Below are 17,162 nucleotides of genomic sequence, written 5' to 3'. Positions count from 1 at the left end.
CAGAAGAGGAGGATTTGGCACGAAGGAGAGGTGACATGATAGCTGCACCACTGATGGTGATAAGGGAGAATCAGATAGGGAGAGGAGCAGAGGGAGAGATGAGAAGTGGCTGATGGGTGATGGTGTGGGGGAGGAGGAGGGGGTGATGGGAACAAGGGGAGCAGAGCCAGGTCTAAACCATTCTCCCTCCCATCCTGTCTCTCCATATGCTTATCAGTATTGAAAAGCATGTTTGCTGATGTGTGGGAGTTATCAAAGGAGTTATCTCTCATTTACCAAGAAATTACATCCTTAGTGATTATTAGAAAATATTCCAGGCTCCACAAATAATGGAAACTGATTAACACCCCCACAAAAGTCAAAATTAAATCTTTTGCTAAGATAAATAGATTTGTACATCATTGTTGTAGTTGTGACCTGCTGTCAGTCGGGTCCTGGTCTGCCTGAGTCCCTTCTTGGACAAAGAAACATTAGTTTGCCTGGCTTCAGAAGGTAGGTGCAGGGAGACCCGGGTTCCTGGGATGATTTTTCCGATGCATTCTCCTTGAGTAAGACTCACGGATTAATAATGTGAGTGTGAGGTTGAATCCCATCAGGGACTGTGTCCGAATTTAAGTCCAGTCGAAAAAATAAATAAAATCTGGACTCCGTAAAAGTGACCATGAAACTGTCGAATTTTCTTAAAAACCCAAAGGTTTAATTAATGTCCTTTAGGGAAGGAAACCTGCCGTCCTTACCCGGTCTGGGGCTATAGGTGACTCCAGTCCCACTCTGAAGCGACTGACTCTTAACTGCCCCCTGAAGTAGTCACTCAGTTTGTATCAAGCACACTATCAGCGCTTTGAAAAGCAGCTCACCACCACCTCCTCAGGGTACCTGGGGATGGGTAATAAATCGCAGCCTTGCCAACGATACCTACATTCCTAGAGTAAATAAATAAAAATCCTTCTTCTTAGTTTCGTCCCCAGCTTGTGAGGGATTTTGGGATATTCCAATTAGCACAATGTGGATCACAGAGAATCACCTTGTGCCCAGCGCAGAAACATTCGGCCCATCTTGTTGGTGCTGGTGTTTCTGCTCCACGTGAGCCTCTCCCCACCCACTCTTCATCTCATTCTTTCACCATATCCTTCTACTCCTTTCTCCCTCAAGTGTTTATCCAGCTTCCCCCTTAAACGTATCCAAACTATTCACCTCAACCACTCCCTGTGGGAGCGAGTTCCACATTCTCACCATTCTTTGGGTAAAGAAGTTTTCCTTGAGTTCCCGATTGGATTTATTAGTGACTACCTTATATTAGTTCTGGTGCCCTCCACAAGTGGAAACATCTTCTTTATGTTGACTCTATCAAACCCTTTCATAATTGGAAAGACCTCTATCAGGTCACCCATCAGCCTCCTCCTTTATCTCCAAGATGCACTCAGCAATCCCCAAGATTCCTTCAAGTTCTGATTGGATTTACTGGGGGGAGGGAACAGGGGACTTATAATGTGTAGATCCCCACTGACAGACACAGCATGGTGAAGTCTGAGCGAGTGCAGCCAGCAGCCGCTTTGTTGTGCAAGAGGCAGAGCTAGTGGCTGCTTCCCCTCTGGCCTTCTCTCTGTTTCGCAAGGCGACAGGTTTGGAAATGGACACACTTCGGGTGTTGGGCAGTTCCGAGCAGTGAATGGTGATGCTGGGGGTGACCAGCTCGATGAATCCTGTGCCAGGAGCCCAGAGTGCAGGAACTTGCTGAGCAGCAGCAGAGATTGTGTCATAATGATTCCTCTCTCTCTCTCTTTGCTTTGTTCGGAGTACAGAACCCTGCTCCACAGCTGTTACCTGTTCCCACGCATAGGGCACAGGCGATGTTAGTGAACTCTCGGCTTTTCAAGGGCAATGCTGAACACTTCATACACAGCCCAGTCTTGGCACCTACACTAGTCAAACGGACAGGCTGTGTTCAGTCCCGAGCAGAATCTATAATCATCAGAGACATCTACACTGGCAGAATTAGCAATTGGATGATTAAAGCTCACATTTTAAAAACTTTGTTAAATAGCCAAAGAACTTTTTTCCTGTTTTTTTAAAAAAAGTACTATTCTCTCTCATCACTTGCAGAACCCATACCCCATTGAAAGTCAGTGAGTGTGGGCCCGTACCCCAGTGAGAGTCAGTGTGTGCGGTACCCATACCCCAGTGAGAGTCAGTGTGTGCGGTACCCGTACCCCAGTGAGAGTCAAGTGTGTTTGGGAACCGTACCCCATTGAGAGTCAAGTGTGTGTGGGACCAGTACCCCAGTGAGAGTCAGTGTGTGTGGGACCTGTACCCCAGTGAGAATCAGTGTGTGTGGGACCCGTACCCCAGTGAGAGTCAGTGTGTGTGGATTAAAACCAAGTGTTTACATCACCTAAGACATCCCATTGGTATAAATTACTTTGAAGTACAGACATTGTGAGTGGAAGGGTTTTTCTGTCTGATCGGACAGGTGTTGTACTGATCTCACCCGCTGAGTGCGTGGATGGGTTCTAATTAAAAGGGACCCTTGGGTTTGGAAAGAATGTGAATTGCTGAATGCAGTGAGTTACCAGCTGCTGATTCTCTCTCTCTCTCTTTCTCTCAGGTTTGAGGTGTTATATCCCCTGCTCCAATGGAGGTCGATGTAACAGGAATCCCAATGGTACCGAGGTTTGCCTGTAAGTAAGAGTTGTAAATTTGTAGATATGCGCATCGCCCTGCTCTTACTGCTCTCTATCCTGTGATTTGTGCTTTTCCATCCCTTCCCACATCTCTTTACCTTCTTCCCTCTCTCTTCCCCTCTCATGTTCTCCCCCCACATCCTCTCTCCTTTACTCGCTGCCCTCCTCTGTCCGTTTCCCCTCCCCTACCATCCTCTCTCGGCTCGCCTCTGCGGCCCTCCCCTCCCTTCTTCGTCTCCTCTCCTCCCCTCCATTCCTCCTCCCATCCCCTCTGTTCTTCTCCCACCACCTTTCGCCTTCCATCACCCCCATTCCTCACGCCTCTCAGCCTGCCTTCAGTATGCTGGCTAACGCATGGCTGTAGCTCCACTGCTTCCAGGCACCCACCTGCCACCCCTGTCAGGTGACAGCCTAGAGCGTAAATACTGCTTTGATATTCAACTTCATGGGGCATCACAGCAGATACTGTTGTTTACATGTATGTACAGACACACATATGCACACACAGAGGCAAACATAAGCATGTTATGGCAGGGTCCCTGGACTCCATTGTGATGCAGGAGCCCTGGCAGGTTCATTTAGTTTATAACTCAGATGCACTGACACCAATTGCAGAATCCAGCAATGACGACTAGTTATTTTAGTCTAATTTAGCATCAGTTTATTTTTTTCTAACTGCCCTTCCTGAGGGTAATGGGAAATGTGGCATCTCTCTTTAAATAGGGATTGGTTATGGATTTGTAAAGGAAGAATATAAAAGGATCTAGGAACAGACAGTGGCATGACGGGCAGGTAGAGAGCTCCTTTTGAAGAGCTGTAGAGGCGTGATGAGCCAAAGGTCTCCTTCTGTGCTGTGATGCTATGAAGGCTATTGGAGCGGTTGGTTTTGCTGGGTAGGTTAGGATGTTGATCAAGTAGCCGAGCTGCTCTGGGTGGCGGGGTTGGTCCTGGATAGTGGAGTTGGTCTGGGAGGCGGTGTTGGTCTGGGTATCGGATTTGGTCTGGGTGGCAGAGTTGGTCTGGGCGGTGGAGTTGGTCTGGGTGGCAGTGTTGGTTTGGGTAGCAGAGTTGGTCTGGGTAGGGGAGTTGGTCTGGGTGGCGGGGTTGGTCTGGGTGGTGGGGTTGGTCTGGGTAGTGGAGTTGGTCTGGGTGGTGGAGTTGGTCTGGGTGGCGGGGTTGGTCTGGGCGGCGGAGCTGGTCTGGGTGGGGAAGCTGGTCTGGACAGCGGAGCTGGTCTGGGTGGTGGAGTTGGTCTGGGTAGCAGAGTTGTTCTGGGTAGGGAAGCTGGTCTGGGCAGCGGAGCTGGTCTGGGTGGCAGAGTTGGTCTGGGTAGCAGAGTTGTTCTGGGTAGGGGAGCTGGTCTGGGCAGCGGAGCTGGTCTGGGTGGCGGAGTTGGTCTGGGTGGTGGGGTTGTTCTGGGTAGGGGAGCTGGTCTGGGTAGTGGAGTTGTTCAGGGTAGGGGAGCTGGTCTGGGTGGCGGGATTGGTCTGGGTAGGGGAGCTGGTCTGGGTGGCGGGATTGGTCTGGGTAGGGGAGCTGGTCTGGGTAGCGGAGTTGGTCTGGGTAGGGGAGCTGGTCTGGGTAGCGGAGTTGGTCTGGGCGGTGGAGTTGGTCTGGATGGCGGAGTTGGTCTGGGTAGGGGAGCTGGTCTGGGTAGTGGAGTTGGTCTGGGTAGGGGAGTTGGTCTGGGGAGCGGAGTTGGTCTGGGCAGGGGAGTTGGTCTGGGCGGTGGAGTTGGTCTGAGCGGTGGAGTTGGTCTGGGTGGCGGAGTTGGTCTGGGCGATAGAGTTGGTCTGGGTGGCGGGGTTGGTCTGGGTGGTGGAGTTGGTCTGGATGGCGGAGTTGGTCTGGGTAGGGGAGCTGGTCTGGGTAGTGGAGTTGGTCTGGGTAGGGGAGCTAGTCTGGGTAGCGGAGTTGGTCTGGGTGGTGGAGTTTGTCTGGGTGGTGGGGTTGGTCTGGGTAGGGGAGCTGGTCTGGGTAGTGGAGTTGGTCTGGGTAGGGGAGTTGGTCTGGGTGGCGGGATTGGTCTGGGTAGGGGAGCTGTTCTGGGTGGCGGGATTGGTCTGGGTAGGGGAGCTGGTCTGGATGGAGTAGTTGGTCTGGGTAGGGGAGCTGGTCTGGGTAGTGGAGTTGGTCTCGGTGGCGGAGTTGGTCTGGGTAGGGGAGCTTGTCTGGGTAGCGGAGTTGGTCTGGGTGGCAGAGTTGGTCTGGGTAGGGGAGTTGGTCTGGGTGGCGGGATTGGTTTGGGTGGCAGAGATGATCTGGGTGGTGAAATTGGTCTGGGCAGGGGAGTTGGTCTGGATGGGGGAGTTGGTCTGGATGGCGGAGTTGGTCTGGATGGCGGAGTTGGTCTGGGTAGGGGAGCTTGTCTGGGTAGCAGAGTTGGTCTGGGCGGCGGAGCTGGTCTGGGTGGCAAAGTTGGTCTGGGTGGTGGGGTTGGACTGTGTAGGGGAGCTGGTCTGGGCGGCAGTGTTGGTCTGGGTAGCGGAGTTGGTCTGGGTAGGGGAGTTGGTGTGGGTAGGGGAGTTGGTGTCGGCAGTGGAGTTGGTCTGGGTGGCGAGGTTGGTCTGGGTGGCGAGGTTGGTCTGGGTGGCGGAGTTGGTCTGGGTGGCGGGGTTGGTCTGGGTGGCGGGGTTGGTCTGGGCGGCGGAGCTGGTCTGGGTGGCGGGGTTGGTCTGGGTAGCAGAGTTGTTCTGGGTAGGGGAGCTGGTCTGTGCAGCGGAGCTGGTCCGGGTGGCGGAGTTGGTCCGGGTGGCGGGGTTGGTCTGGGTGGTGGGGTTGGTCTGGGTAGCGGAGTTGGTCTGTGTAGCGGAGTTGGTCTGTGTAGGGGAGTTGGTCTGGGTGGCGGGATTGGTCTGGGTATGGGAGCTGGTCTGGATGGCGGAGTTGGTTTGGGTAGGGGAGCTGGTCTGGGTAGCGGAGTTGGTCTGGGTAGGGGAGTTGGTCTGGGTGGCAGGATTGGTCTGGGTAGCGGAGTTGGTCTGGGTGGCAGAGTTGGTCTGGGTAGGGGAGTTGGTCTGGGCGGCGGAGCTGGTCTGGGTGGCAAAGTTGGTCTGGGTGGTGGGGTTGGTCTGTGTAGGGGAGCTGGTCTGGGCGGCAGTGTTGGTCTGGGTAACGGAGTTGGTCTGGGTAGGGGAGTTGGTGTGGGCAGTGGAGTTGGTCTGGGTAGGGGAGTTGGTCTGAGTGGCGAGGTTGGTCTGGGTGGCGGGGTTGGTCTGGGTGGTGGAGTTGGTCTGGGTGGCGGGGTTGGTCTGGGTAGGGGAGTTGGTCTGGGTGGTGGAGTTGGTCTGGGTGGCGGGGTTGGTCTGGGTGGCGGGGTTGGTCTGGGTGGCGGGGTTGGTCTGGGCGGCGGAGCTGGTCTGGGTGGCGGGGTTGGTCTGGGTAGCAGAGTTGTTCTGGGTAGGGGAGCTGGTCTGTGCAGCAGAGCTGGTCTGGGTGGCGGAGTTGGTCCGAGTGGCGGGGTTGGTCTGGGTGGTGGGGTTGGTCTGGGTAGGGGAGCTGGTCTGGGTAGCGGAGTTGGTCTGTGTAGGGGAGTTGGTCTGGGTGGCGGGATTGGTCTGGGTAGGGGAGCTGGTCTGGATGGCGGAGTTGGTCTGGGTAGGGGAGCTGGTCTGGGTAGCGGAGTTGGTCTGGGTAGGGGAGTTGGTCTGGGTGGCAGGATTGGTCTGGGTAGCGGAGTTGGTCTGGGTGGTGGAGTTGGTCTGGGTGGTGGAGTTGGTCTGGGTAGGGGAGTTGGTCTGGGTGGCGGGATTGGTCTGGATGGTGGAGTTGGTCTGGGTAGGGGAGTTGGTCTGGATGGCGGAGTTGGTCTGTGTGGTGGAGTTGGTCTGGATGGCAGAGTTGGTCTGGGTAGGGGAGCTGGTCTGGGTAGGGGAGTTGGTCTGGGTGGCAGAGTTGGTCTGGGTAGGGGAGTTGGTCTGGGTGGTGGGATTGGTCTGGATGGCGGAGTTGGTCTGGGTAGGGGAGCTGGTCTGGGTGGCGGGATTGGTCTGGGTGGCGGAGTTGGTCTGGGTGGTGGAGTTGGTCTGGATGGCGGAGTTGGTCTGGGTAGGGGAGCTTGTCTGGGTAGCGGAGTTGGTCTGGGTGGCGGAGTTGGTTCTGGATAGTGGAGTTGGTCTGGGTAGGTGAGCTGGTCTGGGTAGGGGAGTTGGTCTGGGTGGCAGAGTTGGTCTGGGTAGGGGAGTTGGTCTGGGTGGCGGGATTGGTCTGGATGGCGGAGTTGGTCTGGGTAGGGGAGTTGGTCTGGGTGGCAGGATTGGTCTGGATGGCGGAGTTGGTCTGTGTGGTGGAGTTGGTCTGGATGGCGGAGTTGGTCTGGGTAGGGGAGCTTGTCTGGGTAGCGGAGTTGGTCTGGGTGGCGGAGTTGGTTCTGGATAGTGGAGTTGGTTTGGGTAGGGGAGCTGGTCTGGGTAGGGGAGTTGGTCTGGATGGCAGAGTTGGTCTGGGTAGGGGATTTGGTTTGGGTGGCGGGGTTGGTCTGGGTGGCGGGGTTGGTCTGGGTGGCGGGGTTGGTCTGGGTGGCGGGCTTGGTCTGGGTAGGGGAGCTGGTCTAGACGGCGGAGCTGGTCTAGACGGCGGAGCTGGTCTGGATGGCGGAGTTGGTCTGGGTAGGGGAGCTGGTCTGGGTGGCGGAGTTGGTCTGGGTAGGGGAGCTGGTCTGGGCGGCGGAGCTGGTCTGGGTGGCGGAGTTGGTCTGGGTGGCGGAGTTGGTTTGGGTAGGGGAGTTGGTGTGGGCAGTGGAGTTGATCTGGGTAGGGGAGTTGGTGTGGGCAGTGGAGTTGGTCTGGGTAGTGGAGCTGGTCTGGGTAGGGGAGCTGGTCTGGGTAGGGGAGTTGGTGTGGCTAGTGGAGTTGGTGTGGGTAGGGGAGTTGGTGTGGGCTGTGGAGTTGGTTTGGGTGGCGGGGTTGGTCTGGGTGGTGGGGTTGGTCTGAGTAGTGGAGTTGGTCTGGGTAGTGGAGTTGGTCTGGGTGGCAGAGTTGGTCTGGGCAGCGGAGTTGATCTGGGCAGTAGAGTTGGTCTGGGTAGCGGAGCTGGTCTGGGTAGCGGAGTTGGTCTGAGTAGGGGAGTTGGTCTGGGTGGAGGGGTTGGTCTGGGCAGGGGAGCTGGTCTGGGTAGGAGTGCTGGTCTTGGTGGCGGAGTTGGTCTGGGTAGTGGAGTTGGGCAGGTGGCGGAGTTGGTCTGGATAGTGGAGTTGGTCTGGGTGGCGGTGTTGGTCTGGGCAGGGGAGCTGGTCTGGGTGGCGGGGTTGGTCTGGGCAGGGGAGCTGGTCTGGGTAGGGGAGTTGGTCTGGGTGGCGGGGTTGGTCTGGGCAGGGGAGCTGGTCTGGGCAGGGGAGCTGGTCTGGGTGGCGGGGTTGGTCTGGGTAGCGGAGTTGGGCAGGGGAGCTGGTCTGGGTAGGGGAGTTGGTCTGGGTGGCAGGGTTGGTCTGGGCAGGGGAGCTGGTCTGGGCGGCGGAGTTGGTCTGGGTAGTGGAGTTGGGCAGGTGGCAGAGCTGGGTGGGCGGGTTGCGTTATGTACTTTTCGACTCGCTGGTTATAAGAGATGCTTGCTTCTGAGCCAGATTAATTTGTCTCCTTCCCTAAAGGGCATTGGTGACCCACGTGGGGTTTTATGGCTCTCTGGTCGTTACACAATCACTTTTACCGATTCCAGATTTTTATTTCCGACAATTAAAAAATCTGAATTCAAATTCTCAAACTGCCTGTGGTGGGAATCCTGTGATTGGATTAATCCAGCCATAGAACCACGACACAATTGCAGCACTATGTTGATGAAAATCCCGAGCATTGCCCAGTGTATTCACCAATGCTGAGCGAATGCCAGAGACAAAAGGGAAAGTTGATAGATGACATGATAGAAATCTTTAAAATAGCAAAGTGTTTTGATAACTGAAACACGGAGAAGATGTTTCCACAAAACGAGAGGGTCATCAATATAAGAGAGTCAGTAATAAATCCAATCGGTAATCCAGGAGAAATGTCTTTACCCAGAGAGTGGTGAGAATGTGGAACTCGCTCCCACAGGGAGTGGTTGAGGTGAATAATTTGGATATATTTAAGGGGAAGCTGAATAGACACGCAAGGGACGAAGGAATAGAAGAATATGGTGATAGGGGGAGAGGAGGAGAAATTCGGAGGAGGCTTGTGTGGAGCAGAAACACCAGCATGGATCAGATGGGCTGAATGGCCTGTTTCTGTGCTGGAGCATTCTGTGTAAGATTAAAAAAATGTGGATCTTCCCTTTGACCAGGGTAAAAGTGACACAGAAAGGGGAGAAGAGGGGATTGGAGGAGCAACACTCTGTGCCTAGGAATTGAATTCATTCGAGGATGAATTGTCAAAAGTAAACAACACTTGTGGATCCACAAACATTTAGATTCCTATTTCCCCCCAAGGCAGGTTTGTGCCATCTGTTGACTGTAAGGATCACGTATTGTGTCACTCACTGTTTCATGTCCAACCTATCACACACACACACACACACACACACACACACACGCACACACACACACACACAGACATTCAAATACACACACACACACACACACACACACACACACACACCCCCTCCCTCTCCCTCCCTCCCTCACACCCCAAATCCAGGGCCCATAAGCAATTACCAGACAAAGTCCCCAAGCACCTCTTTCAATGAGTGAAAGCCAAGCCACGCTACTCAGCAGAGCCTGCCTGCCCCCCCAACGCTTCAATCTTTAAATCTGTTTTTCTCTCATTCTTTCACTGGCTGACAGCTGGAGTTCGGTTGGACTTTGGGGTCTATTGTTAGACCTCAGATTAATGCTGTGTGACTAATCATCGCGTCTGAGGCCGTCAGGGCACGTCTCACTTGCTTTGACTGCTCCTCGCTGGGTTACAATGCCAGCGCAGATGGACACACATTCTAATTAACTTCATCCTTTTTTTTCCTTCGCCACCCCACCCTCCAAAGTGAAATTAGGAGGGTGGGGGTATTCTTCTTGAAGGAGAGAAAAGCTTCCTCGTCACAGAGGGAGAAAAATAATGTTTTATGAGGTTCCAACTCCAGGCATCCTGAGATTCGGTTTACCGACAAGTGGGATTATGCAGTGAAGCAACTTGGCGTATGGCCCTTATTTCAATCTGTCTCCCTGGGTTCCACAATGTCCTCATTGTGTGTAACCTAGGCCCAGACCCAACCCAATCCAAACCCCCACTCCCAATTAGAAAATGCACTGAAATAAGTGTTGAGAGAGTGTTGGTAAGTTAGTCTTCACTGTGAAGATAACTCTATCCCTCTGTCTCGCTCCCTCTGTCTCGCTCCCTCTGTCTCGCTCCCTCTGTCTCGCTCCCTCTGTCTTTCTCACCATCTCTCTCTCTCTCTCTGTCCCTCCCTCTGTCTCACTCTGTCTCTCTCGCTCCCTTTGTCTCTCTCACCGTCTCTCTCTCTCTCTGTCCCTCTTTCTGTCTCTCTGTCTGTCTCTGACTCTATCTCACTCTCCGTCTCTCTGCCTCCCTCTCTCTACACCTCTCTCTCTCTTCTCACTCTCTCTCTCTCTACCTCACTCACTGTCTCTCTGTGTCTTTCCCTGTCTGTTTCACTGTCTGTCTGCCTGTCTCTCTCTCTTTGTCCCCTCTCTGCCTGTCCAACTCTCTCCCTGACCCTCTTTCTCCCTGTCCCTCTCTCTCTCTCTGTCTCTCTCCATCTCTCTGTCTTTCGGGGTCTCTTTTTCTCTCCATTACTCGCTCTCTTTGTTTCTGTCAGTTTGCCTCCCTCTGCCCCTCTCTCTCTCTCTCTCCCTCTGTGTTTCTGCCCCTCTCTCTCTCTCTCTCTCTCTGTGTCTCTGCCTCTCTCTCTCTCTCTCTCTCTCTGTGTCTCTGTCTCTCTCTCTCTGTCTCTCTCTCTCTGTCTCTCTCTCTCTCTCTGTGTCTCTGCCTCTCTCTCTCTCTCTCTGTGTCTCTGCCTCTCTCTCTCTGTCTCTCTCTCTCTCTCTCTCTCTGTGTCTCTGCCTCTCTCTCTCTGTCTCTCTCTCTCTCTCTCTCTCTCTCTGTGTCTCTGCCTCTCTCTCTCTGCCTCTCTCTCTCTGTGTCTCTGCCTCTCTCTCTCTCTCTCTGTGTCTCTGCCTCTCTCTCTCTGCCTCTCTCTCTGTGTCTCTGCCTCTCTCTCTCTCTCTCTCTCTCTCTCTCTGTCTCTCTCCTTCTCACTTTCTCCCCGGGTGCAGTAAAAACTCACAACTCCACAGAATGGGGAAAGGGCAGTGGAGGGGCCAGACCTGCCACCAGCCTGTCATTTATACACATCCTTCACCATCTATCAGCCTTGGCTCCCTAACATGTAATACCTTTTTACTCCACAAGTTTAAACTTGGATCAGTTGTGATCTAGTTAACTGACAGAACAAGCTCAAGGGGCTGAATTGCCTTTTCATTTTCATTTTCATTTTCCTACCTTTCTATGACAAAAATTGCATTCATATAGCACCTTTAATGTAGTAAAACATCCCAAGGCTTTTCACAAGAGCGATTATCACACAAAATTTGGCGCTAAACCTCATGATATTAAAAGACCAAAAGAGGTCGGTTTTAAGGAGTGTTTTAAAGGAGGAGACAGAGATGGAGAGAATGAGTGAGAGAGAGAGAGGGAGAGAGTGGGAACAAGTTGACAGCAGTGAGGGTTGCTGAGTACAGCACCGCCTCTCGGCTGTAATGGCTGGTCGTGTGCAGACTCCGCGAGAAGAGATCTAACTCTGGGCTCCACAACTTTGGAACAACATCTAGGCCTTGGAGAGAGTGTGGAGGAGATTCACGCGAATGATTCCAAAGATGAGGGACTTCAGTTAATGTGGACAGACTGGAGAAGCTGGGATTGTCTAGAGAAGGCTAAGGGGAGATTTAATTGAGGCATTCAAAATCAGGAAAGGTTTTGATAGAGTAAATAAGGAGAAACCGTTTCCAGTGACAGGAGGATCAGTAACCAGAGGGACACAGATTGAAGGTAATTGGCAAAAGATCCAGATGGGGAGATAATTTTTTTTACACAAGGTGTTGTTGTGATCTGGAAGGCGCTGCCTGAAAGGGCAGTGGAAGCAGATTCAATAGGAACATTCAAAAAGTAATTAGATTTTTTTTTAAGTGTACTTGCTTGTAGATATGGGCTTCACTGGCTAGGCCAGCATTCATTGCCCATCTCTAGTTGCCCTTGAGAAGGTGGTGGTGAGCTGCCTTCTTGAGCTGCTGCAGTCCATGTGGTGTAGGTACACCCACAGAGCTGTTAGGGAAGAAATTCCAAAATTTTGACCCAGCGACAGTGAAGGAACGGTGATATATTTCCAAGTCAGGATGGCGAGTGGCTTGGAGGGGAGCTTCCAGGTGGTGGTGTTCCCATGTTTCTGCTGCCCTTGTCCTTCTAGATGGTAGTGGTTATAGGTTTGGAAGGTGCTGTCCAAGGAGCCTTGGTGAATTCCTGCAGTGCATCTTGTAGATGGTACACACTGCGGCTACTGTGCGTCGATGATGGAGGGAGTGAATGTTTGAGGAAGGGGTATCAATCAAGTGGGCTGCTTTGTCCTGGATGGTGTCGAGCTTCTTGAGTGTTGTGGGAGCTGCATTCATCCAGGCAAGTGGGGAGTATCCCATCACACTCCTGACTTGTGCCTTGTAGATGGTGAACAGGCTTTGGGGAGTCAGGAGGTGAGTTACTCGCCGCAGGATTCCCAGCCTCTGACCTGCTCTTATAGCTACAGTATTTATATGGCTAGTCCAGTTCAGTTTCTGGTCAATGGTAACCCCCAGGATGTTGATAGTGGGGGATTCAGTGATGGTAATGCCATTGAATATCAAGGGGCGATGGTTAGATTCTCTCTTGTTGGAGATGGTCACTGCCCGGCACTTGTGTGGCACGAATGTTACTTGTCAGCCCAAACCTGGATATTGTCCAGGTCTTGCTGCTTTTGGGCATGGACTGCTTCAGTATCTGAGGAGTTGTGAATGGTGCTGAACATTGTGCAATCATCAGCGAATATCCCCACTTCTGACCTTATGATGGAAGGAAGGTCATTGATGAAGCAGCTGAAGATGGTTGGGCCAAGGACACTACCCTGAGGAACTCCTGCAGTGATGTCCTGGAACTGAGATGACTGACCTTCAATAACCACAACCATCCTGCTTTGTGCTAGGTATGACTCCAACAAGTGATGAGTTTTCCCTCTGATTTCCATTGACTCCAGTTTTCTAGGGCTCCTTGATTCCACACTCGGTCAAATGCTGCCTCGATGTCAAGGGCAGTCACTCTCACCTCACCTCGGGAATTCAGTTCTTTTGTCTATTTTTGAACCAAGGCTGTAATGGGGTGAAGAGCTGAGTGGCTCTGGCAGAACCCAAACTGAGTGACAGTGAGTAGCTTATTGCTAAGTAAGTGCCGCTTGATAGCACTGTTGATGACAATTTCCATCACTTTACTGATGATTGAGAGTAGACTGATAAATACTTGAAAAGGAGAAAATTGCAGGGCTTTGGGGTAAGAGCAGGGGTGTGGGGCCTGATTGGATAGATCTTTAAAAGAGCTGCCACATGCATGATGGGCTGAATGGCCTCCTCCTGGCTGTATCATTCTAAATCATCACCCCTGTGCTCGCTGCCCTACACTAGCTCCCAATTCTGCAACACCTCAAGTTTAAAATTCTCATCTTTGTTCTCAAATCCCTCCAAGCCTCACCTCTTCCCCTCTCTGTAATCCCTTCCATCCCCAGAATCTCTCCGCTCCTCTCATTCTGACGTTTTGCATTTCCCTGATTTTAAACACTCCACCATTATTGGCCATGTCTTCAGCTGCCTGGACCCTAAGCCCTTCCTTCCCTAAACCTCTCCACCTCTGTCTCCCCACTTAAAGGTGTAACTTAATACCAACCTGTTTGATCAAGCTTTTGCTCCTCTGCCCGAATATTTCCTTTTACGGCTCGGTCTCAAATTTCAATTTATAATTGCTCTGTGAAGCACCTTGGGATGTTGTATTACATTACAGGGGCTATATAAATGCAAGGTGTTATTGTTGGGCTGAGGTTGGGCCTGGAGGTTGGAGCTAGGTGATGGAGCTAGACGTGGGAGCTAGGCCTGGGGGCTGGGGTTGGGCCTAAGGGCTGCAGCTGGGCTTGGGGGGGCTGGAGCTGGACCATGGGGCTGGGGATGGATCTGGGGCTTGGGGTTAGACCTGGGGTCTGGGGACTGGAGCTGGGTCTGTGGGCTGAGGACCGGAGAAGGGCCTGTGGACTGGAGCTGGGGCATGGGCCTGCAGCTGGGCCTGGGGGCTGGGGTTTGACCTGAGTCTGGGTTTGGCCTGGGGACTGGAGCTGGGCCTGAAGCCTGGGGGTTGGAGCTGGGGTTTGGCCTGGGGGCTGGAGCTGGGTCTGGTGGCTGGGCTGGGCCTGTGGGCTGGGTTTTAGCCTGCGACTGGAGCTGCATCTAGGGGCTGGAGCTAGGCTTGGGGGCTGAAGTTGGGCCTGCAGACTGGAGCTGGATCCGGGACCTGGAGGCTGGAGCTTGGCTTGGGGTACTGGATCTGGGCTTGGGGGGCTGAAACTGGGCCTGGGAGCTGGAGCTGGGCCTGTGGGTTGGGGACTGGAGTTTGGCTTGGGGACTGGAGCTGGGCCTGGGAGGTGGGACTGGGCCTGGGGGCTGGGGTTTGGCCTGGGGGCTGGAGCTGGGCCTGGGGGCTAGGGTTTGGCCTGGGGACTGGAGCTGCATCTGGGGGCTGGAGCTAGGATTGGGGGCTGAAGTTGGGCCTGCAGACTGGAGCTGGGTCTGGGGCCTGGAGGCTGGAGCTTGGCTTGGGGTACTGGAGCCGGGCTTGGGTGGCTGGAACTGGGCCTGGGAGCTGGAGCTGGGCCTGTGGGCTGGGGACTGGAGCTGGGTCTGGGGGCTGGGGTTTGGCATGGGCACTGGAGCTGGGCCTGGGAGGTGGGACTGGGCCTGGTGGCTAGGTTTTGGCCTGGGGGCTGTGGCTGGGCTTGGGGGGCTGGAGCTGGGCCCCAGGGCTGGGGGTGGATCTGGGGTTTGGGGTTAGACCTGGGGTCTGGGGACTGGTTCTGGGTCTGTGGGCTGGATCTGGGGCATGAGGCTGGGTTTGGCCTGGGGACTGGAGCTGGGCCTGAAGCCTGGGGGCTGGAGCTGGGCCTGGGGCCGGAGCTGGGCCTGGGGACTGGAGCTGTGTCTGGGGGCTGGGGTTTGGCCTGGGGACTGGAGCTGGGCCTGGGAGGTGGGACTGGGCCTGGAGGCTTGAGTTTGGCCTGGGAGCTGGAGCTGGGCCTGGGGACTGGAGCTAGGATTGGGGGCTGAAGTTGGGCCTGCAGACTGGAGCTGTGTCTGGGGCCTGGAGGCTGGAGCTTGGCTTGGGGTACTGGAGCTGGGCTTGGGGGGCTGGAACTGGGCCTGGAAGCTGGAGCTGGGCCTGTGGGCTGGGGACTGGAGCTGGGCCTGCGGGTTGGAGCTGGGGCATGGGGTTGCAGTTGGGTCTGAGGGCTGTGGTTTGGCCTGAGTCTGGGGATTGGTCTGGGGACTGGAGCTAGGCATGGGAGTTGGAGCTGTGTCTATGGGCTGTAGCTGGGCCTGAGGCCTGAGGCCTGGAGCTGGGGCTGGGCCTGTGGGTTGGAGCTGAGGCACAGGGTTGGAGCTGGGGCATGGGGCTGCAGCTGGGCCTGGGGGTGGGGGTTTGGACTGGGGCCAGGGTTGGGCCTGTGAGCTGGGATATGGCCTGTGGGCTGGGATTGGGCCTGTGGGCTGGGATTGGGCCTGTGGGCTAGAGTTGGGCCTGTATTTTACCAACAAGCTGCTGTCCTTTAGAGCCTCAGCTCCTATTGTTTCCTTGCAACTTCCGTTGTGTGAGAGATTCTGTCAGACATTCAGCAGTTATTACTGGGACATACAGACAGTCTCAGAATCCGAGAGCCAATGCACGAGTGTGAGTGGATCAGGAGCTATTATGGACAGTTTTGTTGGATTGTGCTGGACCGGGTGCTGGAGATAACTCAGAATTGCAGCCAAGTGTTCCTTCTACGCTGTGCAGTGGCGCAGCCGTGTAGCAATCAGGAATGTGCCATGCGGGGAATAAAAGGCCATGCACAAGTGACTTTCCCTTTAAGATCCATGCCTGCACATCCATATGGTGGTTTTGAAGGCATCGCGCAGTATGGTGAGCCAGCCATGTCTAACTAAAGGAAAATCAGTGGGAACAGGATGACACTCACTTATCCCTTGCTACCACATTGGCTCCAACTGGGGTAAGAGACCCATGTGCTTCACCCAGCACATTTGAACCGATGCAATCGGTCTTGTTTTTATTCCTTCACGGGATGTGGGCTTCGCTGGCTAGACCAGCATTTATTGCCCATCCCTAGTTGCCCTTGAGAAGGTGGTGGTGAGCTGCCTTCTTGAACCGCTGCAGTCCATGTGGTGTAGGTACACCCACAGTGCTGTTAGGGAGGGAGTTCCAGGATTTTGACCCAGTGACAGTGAAGGAACGGTGACATATTTCCAAGTCAGGACGGTGTGTTGCTTGGAGGGGAACTTCCAGGTGGTGGTGGTTCCCATGTGTCTGCTGCCCTTGTCTTTCTAGATAGTAGTGGTTGTGGGTTTGGCTGGTGCTGTCTAAGGAGACTTGGTGAGTTGCTGCTGTGCATCTTGTAGATGGTATACACTGCTGCTACTGTGTGTCGATGATGGGGAGAGTGAATGATGGAGAGCAGACCGATGGGGTGGTAATTGGCTGGGTTGGATTCATCCTGCTTGTTGTGTACAGGACACACCTGGGCAATTTTCCACATAGCCGGGTAGATGCCAGTGTTGTAGATGTACTGGAACAGCTTGACTAGGGATGCAGCAAGTTCTGGAGCACAAGTCTTCAGTAGTATTGCTGGCATGTTATCATGGCCCATAGCCTTTGCAATATCCAGTGCCTTTAGCTGTTTCGTGATGTCACGTGGAGTGAATTGAATTGGCTGAAGACTGGCATCTGTGATGTTGGGGACCTCCAGAGGAGGCTGAGATGGATCATCCATCGGCACTTCTGGCTGAAGGTGGCTGCAAACACTTGGTGCCTCTTCACCTCAATGGCACTGAGGTTAATTGTACTCTTGGAATTGGGACCTTCTTGGTAGATGTGCCTGAGTCACACACTGGACAGAGCACAGATACATTGAGTCATTCTTACTGAGGTAAGACAGTGTAGGTATTGTTTATATTTTATTGTAAAGTGAAAGTATTTTAGGCGCTGGCCTTTGATGTTTGAGCTCCAGGTGAGAGGTCCTATTGAATATTTAATCCAGAGACAGGAGTCATTTATTCACGTCACACTACCTAAGTTGAACATTAACCATGGAGTGGGAAAGCACAATAGCTCGTTCTCGCCTTTCTCATCCAACCTGAGAGGTTGAACTGTAACAGGAGAGACTCGAATGGAACCTCCTCTTCATTGTGAGAATTTTTACATGGAATTTTACGTCAACCTCCTCCTACCCCCT

The 17,162-nt window shown here is 53.8% G+C and overlaps 1 protein-coding gene across 1 annotated transcript in view; it reads left to right on the top strand.

Moving 5' to 3' along the window:
- LOC121280840 (neurogenic locus notch homolog protein 1-like) overlaps positions 1–17,162 on the top strand; it is a 100,436-nt gene that overhangs the window by 7,806 nt on the left and 75,468 nt on the right. Inside the window, exon 2 of the mRNA XM_041193116.1 lies at positions 2,606–2,678. Coding sequence (XP_041049050.1) covers positions 2,606–2,678 — 73 coding nt within the window. The remainder of the gene's footprint in view (positions 1–2,605; positions 2,679–17,162) is intronic.

The sequence above is a fragment of the Carcharodon carcharias genome, chromosome 8, assembly GCF_017639515.1.
Source record: "Carcharodon carcharias isolate sCarCar2 chromosome 8, sCarCar2.pri, whole genome shotgun sequence".
Lineage (NCBI taxonomy): Eukaryota > Metazoa > Chordata > Chondrichthyes > Lamniformes > Lamnidae > Carcharodon > Carcharodon carcharias.
The sequence above is the reverse complement of the archived record's forward strand: the minus strand, read 5'-3'. Positions and strand labels throughout refer to the sequence as shown.